This window comes from Chelonoidis abingdonii, chromosome 26 (genome assembly GCF_003597395.2).
Source record: "Chelonoidis abingdonii isolate Lonesome George chromosome 26, CheloAbing_2.0, whole genome shotgun sequence".
NCBI lineage: Eukaryota > Metazoa > Chordata > Testudines > Testudinidae > Chelonoidis > Chelonoidis abingdonii.
Genome location: NC_133794.1, coordinates 8,894,105 through 8,902,382, shown reverse-complemented (window position 1 = coordinate 8,902,382; position 8,278 = coordinate 8,894,105). Strand labels below are relative to the sequence as shown.

Here is an 8,278-nt window from a genome sequence, read left to right as displayed (position 1 = left end):
CTGTTGAAATCAACGGGCTCAGCGGTAGGTATCATATGGCACACTCTTAGTGGCAACCAGTACAAGTGGTGTGCCCCAAGTGGGTCTGTCTGTAGGGCCCATTCTATTCATATGTCTTCATTAATGATCTTGATGAGATGGATAGCTTGCACATGAAGTAATTGCAGATGACACCTGAAGTTGGGGGGAGTGATGGACACGCTGGAGGCAGGGATAGGATTCAGGGAGACTTAGACAAATTGGAGAAGTGGGCCACAAGAAACCTCATAAGTCAGCAAGGACAAGTGCGAAAGTCCTGCACTTAGGACAGAAAAACCCCATGCACTGCTACAGGCTGGGACGTTATGGCTATAGTAGCAGTGCTGAAGAAAAGGATCTTGGGGTTACGGTAGATGGAAAGTTGACACTGAGCTACAGTGTGCTCTTGTAGCCAAAAAATTTTCTATCCACTTCACAGTCCATTCCTCCAACCCATACTTCCTTAGTTTGCTGATGAGAATGCTGTGGGAAACCGTGTCAAAAGCCTTACTAAAGTCAAGGTATACAACATCAACATACATTGATGTTGGTCGGTCAGTCTGCCTACACACACATCTTAGCCTGTTACCGTGGGCACAAACACCCCAAAGTTACTTGGTGCCCTCTGACCCTAGTACTTCAATTCCTGGGCACTCTGCCCTACTGTCCCAGGCTGTTGGAAATCCACGCCGCGTTTTTAGCAGCAATTCTGTCTGTTTTTGTCACAAACCCCAGCACAGTTCTCTGCGTGCCCCCAGAACGTAGGCGTTTGTGTGGTTTTTAATGTGGCTTGGCACAGAGATGCTGGGGAGAAGGGCTCGCTTTAGCATAAGTCTGGATTCTCTTAAACACCTAATATTGGCTGAATAATTCTGGTCCCAGCGCTCTCCGGCCCCATCCCTGCGCCAGGACATCCAGCCACAGGGCAGCGAGGGAGGGATGTGTCTGGGACAAGCTGCAAGCCTGGGTGTTCCAGCAGCACCTGGGACCCCCACTGCGATAGGGTGCAGAGAGACCCTGCCCCTGAACAGTGCCCATTTCCCAATGGCGAGGCAGACAGAGGCCCCTTCTCGCCATCTTAGCGCTGGGGGCAGAGGCACCTCGCTGGAGTCAGTAGCGGAGCTGAGTCCCGGCCCGGCAGCCCCAGGCCCACGAAACCTCCTGCCCCACCCACCCCACAAAACCTAGTTGCGGCTCTTGGCCGAAGCTGCCCTGACTCCGCCCCATGAGGTGTAACGAGCGTGAGGGTCTCGGCCGAGCTGACTGGATGTCTCCCCCACTCTCTGCAGTTGAGGATGACGAGGATGCTGCTGTCGACAGAATTGCGTAAGTTCCTGGCTGTCACTTCCCATCCAGCGTGCTGGGACAGGGCGGGTCTGAGGATCGCAGGTTGAGCAGGGGTGTGGGGCTCAGGACTCCTGGGTTCTATCCCCAGCTCAGGTTGGGGGCGGGCAGCGGCTAAGGGGTCTCTCCCCAAGGCACATGCTGGTTTGTCTCTGAGCTGCTCCGTGCACTGAGACCTGGCAGAACTCGCGTCGCTGGCTGTCTCGGGGCGAGGTGCTGCCTGCTCACATTCCAGCCATGGCAGGGGCTGCCGTCTCTCCCCCATCCCGGTCCCCTCGCTGGCTCTGCCCTGCACCATGGGGCCCATTCGGGAGGCTGGCTGGGGTGGGGGCGGAGGAGCCGCGTGCAAGCAGGGCAAGGCTCATGCCCATCCCCCCCAGGCTGTCGATGTGCACCTTCACGCTGGCTGTCTCGCTGGGAGCCGTCCTGCTGCTGCCCTTCTCCATTGTCACCAACGAGGTGCTGCTGCTCTTCCCGCATAGCTACTACATCCAGTGGCTGAATGGCTCCCTGATCCACGGTGAGCGTCCCCCCGCCCGGCCGGGCAGCTCTGCCCTGGGGCTGGTCCTGGGGGGCTCTGCTAACCTGCCCGTGTCTCCCTAGGCCTCTGGAATCTAGTCTTCCTCTTCTCCAACCTCTCCCTGGTCTTCCTCATGCCCTTCGCATATTTCTTCACCGAGGCTGAGGGCTTCGCGGGATCCAAGAAGGTACCAGCTGCCCGGCCCATCTCCCCCCCCCCCTCCCCCTGCGGTGCCACCTGCACCATGTTAAACTCATGTCTCCCCCCTTGCAGGGCATCCTGGCCCGAGTCTATGAGACTTTCGTGATGCTGCTGCTGCTGACTCTGCTGGTGCTGGGGATGGTCTGGGTGGCGTCGGCCATTGTGGACGAGGACGCAGGCAGCCGGGAATCCCTCTATGGTGAGTGGCCGGGCAGCGCGAGCTCCCCACGGGCCGGGGGGGTTGTGTGCTCTCAGACCAAGGGCCAGGACTCCTGGGTTCTTTTCCTAGTTCTGGGAAAGGGGAGTGTGTTCCAGGGGCCAGGGCCCGGACTCCTGCATTGAATTTTTGATCTCTGCCAGTGGCCTGTTATGAGAGGGACAGAACTCTGCCCTGCCCCATGCCTCAGTTTCCATATCTGCATAGTGGGGTGACTGGTCGTCCCCCCCACCCCTTGGTGTGCTGTTCTGGGGTCAAAGGGTGACGCGCCCTGTCAGACGTGCTAGTTAATGGCCTCCCCCTCCACCCCACCCCTACCCTGCTCTGCTGGGAGTGACTGTCTCCTGCTGAGTGCCAAGGAATCCCATTCCTAGTCCCCTGCCCCTGCTCCAGCCCTGGCACCCAGGGTCTCCCAGGCCCCTGGCTTACCCCAGCCTGGGTGTGTAATGTTAACCCTCTCCTCTCCACAGACCTGTGGGAATACTACCTCCCCTACCTCTACTCCTGCATCTCACTCTTCGGGGTGCTGCTGCTGCTGTGTAAGTGGATGTTGGATTTCTTTGGGGGGGGGGACCTGTAGGGTCCAAGATGAGTTACCCCCCAAACAAATGCAAGGGGGCAGGCTGGCCATATGGGTGGGGTGCCGGCCTGGGATCCTGGAGACCTGGCTTCTGTTCCTGTCTCTGACGCAGACTGCCTGGGGGGCATGTCTGAAGTGGGGCTCGTGTAGTTCGACTGGGAGCTTCTTGGGACAGGATCTGTCCCTTCCCCCTAACAAAGGCCCGTGCAAGCCCCTGTAGCCAGACCCTGCCTCTAGCCCTGAGCCCTGCATCTCCTACTCGGCCTGGTGGACGTTTTTCAGGAGCTTCCAAGCTGGCTCTGGTCCAGAAAAGTCCTGCTGGGAACGGAGAGGTGGGAATTCTAGCAACAGGTTATCCAGGTCAGGGGGGTGAGGTGGGGATTTCCCTGGCCAGTCCCTTTTGGGTGGTGCTGGGGTCTCCGTGATGGACGGGTTGATGCCACCAGGCCAGGTACCCACAGGGTGGAATGTGCACTCTAGCCAGGCTGGCTCCTGGAGGGGGCAGTGCTCCCCCTGGACACCCTGCCACACCTTGTGGCCATGGAACAGAGCAGCTGTGTTCATCAGAGGCGTCTCCCGCTGCTCTCCGGGCTTCATCTGGGTTAGGAAAGGAACAGAGGGGGGGAATTTCATCGAGCTCTGGGTGCGGAGACCACGAAGACTCCAGCCTCGAACCGCCCTGCTGGCATAAACCGACGGCCCGACCCCTTGGGTTCCTTTTGCCAATAGACAAGCGCCCCCTGCTGGTGGAAGGGGGGCAGGGGTACCGGTGCCTGTTCTCACCCTGCTCCTTTGCTCTGTGCCCCCCGCAGTGTGCACGCCCATCGGCCTCTCCCGCATGTTCACCGTCACTGGGAAGCTGCTGGTCAAGCCCCGGGTAAGGCTCCCTCTTCCTGCCCTTGCCTCATCTCCTGCACCCCCACCCCCGCTGGGGGATGCTGAGCAGAGAGGGGAACCCCTTGTTTGCTGGGGGTCAAGCCCCCACTGCGGTGCCTGCTGGGGTGGGGTAGGGGGGCAGGCATTCCAGTCTCTCCCTACGCTGAGGGGGACCTGGCGGGGGTTGGGGTATCCGTGGGTCGAGCCCTCAGTGGGGGAGGGACAGGGTGTTGCTCTCCCAGCTGCATGGTGGCTAACGGGCTCCATGCTCTTCCCCCGCAGCTGCTGGAGGATCTGGACGAGCAGCTGAACTGCACAAGGTTCGAGGAAGCCGCCCTCTCCCACAAGATCTCTGCCGGTGAGTGTCCCCAATCCCCCATCCCCCAGGCTCTCTCCAACATCCCCTTCCCGGAGGGGCTCAACCCCTAGTTCATCTCTCGGGACTCTGTCCTTCTGCAGGTCCCACCTCCTGCTGGCTCAGCTTGAGTGCGGCTCTGCTCCGGGAGCAGTTCTTGGCCATCCAGAGCCGGAGACTAGTGCTGGGTAAGGAGCAGGGGTGGGGAGACAGCAGGTTTAGGGGTGGGAGTGGGAGGGTGATGGAGCAGGACTCCTGGGTTCTCTCCCTGCTTGCTGGGCAGTGAGATCATTTGGATGATCTGATCTGAGTGGAGCAGGGGGGAAGCATGGGGGGGGCAGGGGGTGGAGCCTCGACCATTGCTCACCCAGGGATATCCTGTGCTTCCCGGCAGAGCTACGGCGTGGTGCCTCGCCCTGGCAGCGGAATCTGGGCTACCCCCTGGCCATGCTGTGCCTCCTGGCGCTGACAGTAGGTGCTTGGGGGGGGGGGGGGGAGGGAGGGGGCATGCCTGATGTCTGTGCCTCAGTTTCCCTGCTTGTCGGGGGTTGGGGGTGATTCTCTGTGGAGCTCCCTGGGAAAGGACCCCCCCCCCCGAGGGTCCCGGTAGGAGGCCACACTGACCTCCCCTGTGGTCCTTCCCAGGGCATCTCTGTGCTCGTTGTCTGTTTCCATACACTGGAGCTGCTGCTGGATGATGCTGCCATGCCACGGGGGATTCAGGTACCATGGGGGTGGGGGTTCTGAGTGGAGTTTAACCCTTCCCTCTCTGCCCTGGGCCCATGCATGAAACAAGTTTGCTGGGTCTTAGCCCAGCTCCCAATAGACCCAGCATCAGCAACAGGGAGACCCAGCATCAGCAACAGGGAGACCATAGCAAGGCCCCTCCAGGTCAGGGGCGGGGGGTTCACCCTGCACTGCATGGTCTATGCCCGCCCCATGGATCCACGGGGAGAAGTGCTCACAGGTAACAGTGTGAAAGGGCTCCGGGATGTCCTGTGACACAAGCCCAGAGCTGACTGATCAGTTCCTGCTCCAATCTGCCCCCCACACCGACCCCCTTCTCTGCTCTCTCTCCCTGTAGGATGCGCCCCTGGGGCAGGTCTCCTTCTCCATCTTTGGGTCCTTCGGTGCCGCCCTGCAGGTGGTTCTCATCTTGTATCCTTGGGGTGTGCAGCCCCAGCCCCTCCGTCTGATCCCTGCAGGGGGGCTGCTTTCTCTGGGCCCTCTGGAGCAGTGTCAGCCAGCCTAGTGCCCCCCTTCCCTGCCCCTCTGGGTGCTGTGCCCACATCCCAGTCGCTGCATTGGCTCTCTGGACCCAACAGATCTCTTCCCCCCCTCCCCCCGTTATTCCTCCTTAACCCCTGGACTCAGCTATCTGATGGTCTCCTCAGTCGTGGGCTTCTACAGCTCCCCCCTGTTTACAAGGCTGCTCCCTGCGAGGCAGGATACCCCCATGACCAAGGTAAGTGGTACCTGTCCCTCTGGCTGCACTGGGGCAGGGGGCCCCCGGTGGCAGAGCCGCTTTCCACCCGCAGGCAGCCACCAGCTGACCACCGTGCCCTGGCCCCAGCACCAGGGCTGCACTCAGGACGCCTGGGTTTTCTTCCCAGCCCTGCTGCTGGGGGCGGCTGCACTGTATCATCTCGCCACATGAGGGCGCCATGCACCCAGCACCTGGCTGGATGGGGAAAAGCCCAGTTGTGAGCTGCCCCCCAGCTCTGCGTGGATGCTCAGCGGGAGCCCCCCGCCCACCCTAGGGCCAGAGTCCAGCTGGGGGTCTTGGTTCCCTAATTCTAGGGGTGGGGCCGCTGATCCTGGCCAGAGCAGGCATCAGGTGTCTTGGGGCTTGTTGGGCAGCGAATACTGAGCTGCTGCAGTGAGCAGGGGGACGGGAGGGGTCCTGTGCCCATACTGGGGTGCAGCACCCACAGGGGCAGGGGGAGTCTGGCTCCCAGGTTCAAAGCCTGTCTTTCCCCCACCCAGATTATTGGGAACTGCGTATCCTTGCTTGTGCTCAGCTCCGCGCTGCCCGTCTTCTCCAGGACACTGGGTGAGTCTCCTGTGGCCGTGCTGGGCTCCGGGGCACCGCGCTCCCCTGGGGTGGGACTGAGTAGCTCCCAATATGCACCCCCCCCCCTGCACTGGGCCAGCAGAACTGCCCCATCCAGTTTGCTGGGGGTTGGAGCTCTGGAGCAGCTGCTATGGGGCTGTAGGTCAGGAATGAGGGGCGGAGGCAGAGCTGTATGTGTGGGGGACCCTGGGGCTGTGGGTCAGTAAGGAGGGGAGTTGAGGCTGCAAGGGGAGGTGCAGTGGGGCCCAGCCTCTCTGAGTGGAGCGCTCAGCCTCTCTCCCTTGCAGGAATCACACGGTTTGACCTCCTGGGCGACTTTGGCAGGTTTAACTGGCTGGGGAATTTCTACATCGTTTTCCTCTACAACATGCTCTTCGCTGCCCTCACCACCCTGTGCCTGGTGAAGAAGTTTACATGGGCCGTGCGGGCGGAGCTCATCCGAGCCTTTGGTGAGTCCTGGGCGGGGAGCCGGTCCCTGGGCCAGGGTGTGTCAGTGTCACTGGCTGCAGGGCCTTGGGGGAGGCGATTTGCTGGTGAGCCGGGGCTGTGGGTGAAGGGGCTCCTGGCCCTGCTGCGTGATGGGCAGGGAGGAGAAATGTCAGCACAGCCCCTAAACATTGTCTTTTCTTCCCCCCAGGTTTACACAAGCTGCCCCTGCCTGTGCCACGCACCCACCAGCCCAGCAAGCTCTGCTAGGACGAGTCTGGTGCCAGCCATGGACTGGGACATGGGGGCTGCTGCGGCCCCTCCAACCATGGGCCGGGGGGGAAGCCCCAGCCCCGACTCAATGGAGTTATTTGAGTCTCCTGCATTCTGAGCCGAAGGACCGAGGACCCTGTGGAACGGGCGGGGCCTGGATGACTCCGCCCTTGTCTGCTTCTGACCAATGGCCTGCTGGCGAGAAGGGGCCAGGATCCTCCTGTGGTGCTGATGCTGCATTGGGATGGGGGACATGGAGGAGGGCCCTCCCCAGGTTGGGGAGACAAGAGAATTTGTGCCTGTGGGACTGCTGCTGAGCAGCCCCCCCCCGCCCCCGGCACGATCCTTGGCGGGGTGGGAAGGAGGGGGATGGCAGCTCCAGGTACCATGCAGGAAGATGTATGGGATTAAATGGGAGCTGATGGCCAGTAGGGGGTGCTGTGGGGAGGGGGAGGGCCCTGGTTGTGGGGGGGCTCCTGGCTAGTCCAGCCCCAGCCTCTCCCAGCAGGGGGTGCTGTGGGGAGCAAGGGTTTAGCAGGTACCGAAGTTGCCTCACTGGACTTGTTGCTAAACTCCTGTGCTGGCCCTGAGCCCCCGGGCAGACCCCCGGAGCCGCGGTTACATACCTCACTGACATGCACTAGGCAGCCACCAGTCGCGCCTGCATCTGCTTCGCTGGCTGCATCCTCTGTCTGGGCCTCTTCATTTTATTTTATGTATTTATTTTGAACAGCTGCTGCCCTGATCTGTTATGGGTGAAATATCCCCCTTTCCCCCCTGCAGTAGGACCCTCCCCTCACCCAGTGAGCTGAGCCCCTCCCTCCTCTGTCTATCCAGCCCCCTCAGCCCCAGGCTGCTCCTGTCTCTGACACTCAGTGACTTAGTGTGGGGCTCCAGGGCAGGGCATGGAGCTGGGGAGGTGTCTGGGTGGGGTAGGGTAGGGGGGCTCATCATTCAAACCCCTGGGGGTTTCTTTTTCACCCTGGGCTGTAGGGGGAGAGGAAGGAGCTCTGGCTACAGACACCCCCTATCTAGCAGGGGCTAAGCTGGTGCCTGATCCTGCCTCTGAGGGGGAGGAGTGGGAGGGGATCTCTCCTGGGGGGGGGGTGTTTAGAGGCCTGGGGGGAGGCTATAACTGTCAATCCTTCCCCCTATTGCATTAGAGCTGGGTGGGGGGGCAGACCTGGAAGGGGTGTGGGCCAGGATCTCTACTCCTTCGTGCTGCATTCCTCCTCCTCGGCCCTGCCCTCGAGCATGGGAGCCCAGGGCCAGCTTTGCTTCATATCATGAGTGGGCCAGGTCTCTGCACGGGCAGGTGCTAGTGACAATACAGATCAGCTATCAACTGCTGTGTGTGTTTTTTATTTATATAATAAAAAGTGTCTTTTAATACA

At 61.0% G+C, this 8,278-nt stretch overlaps 1 protein-coding gene across 2 annotated transcripts in view; it reads left to right on the top strand.

Moving 5' to 3' along the window:
* The window catches only part of LMBR1L (limb development membrane protein 1 like), a 17,146-nt gene extending 8,868 nt beyond the window's left edge, over nt 1-8,278 (top strand). Inside the window, exons 3-17 of one of the 2 annotated variants that reach the window (XM_032785566.2) lie at nt 1,308-1,344; nt 1,743-1,882; nt 1,966-2,069; nt 2,156-2,282; nt 2,771-2,839; nt 3,693-3,757; nt 4,039-4,114; nt 4,216-4,299; nt 4,506-4,582; nt 4,757-4,834; nt 5,196-5,269; nt 5,486-5,576; nt 6,098-6,164; nt 6,473-6,634; nt 6,823-8,278. In XM_032785566.2, the coding sequence (XP_032641457.1) occupies nt 1,308-1,344; nt 1,743-1,882; nt 1,966-2,069; nt 2,156-2,282; nt 2,771-2,839; nt 3,693-3,757; nt 4,039-4,114; nt 4,216-4,299; nt 4,506-4,582; nt 4,757-4,834; nt 5,196-5,269; nt 5,486-5,576; nt 6,098-6,164; nt 6,473-6,634; nt 6,823-6,881 (1,310 nt within the window). In that variant the 3' untranslated portion in view covers nt 6,882-8,278. The remainder of the gene's footprint in view (nt 1-1,307; nt 1,345-1,742; nt 1,883-1,965; nt 2,070-2,155; nt 2,283-2,770; nt 2,840-3,692; nt 3,758-4,038; nt 4,115-4,215; nt 4,300-4,505; nt 4,583-4,756; nt 4,835-5,195; nt 5,270-5,485; nt 5,577-6,097; nt 6,165-6,472; nt 6,635-6,822) is intronic. The other variant, XM_032785567.2, reaches the window with a different exon arrangement.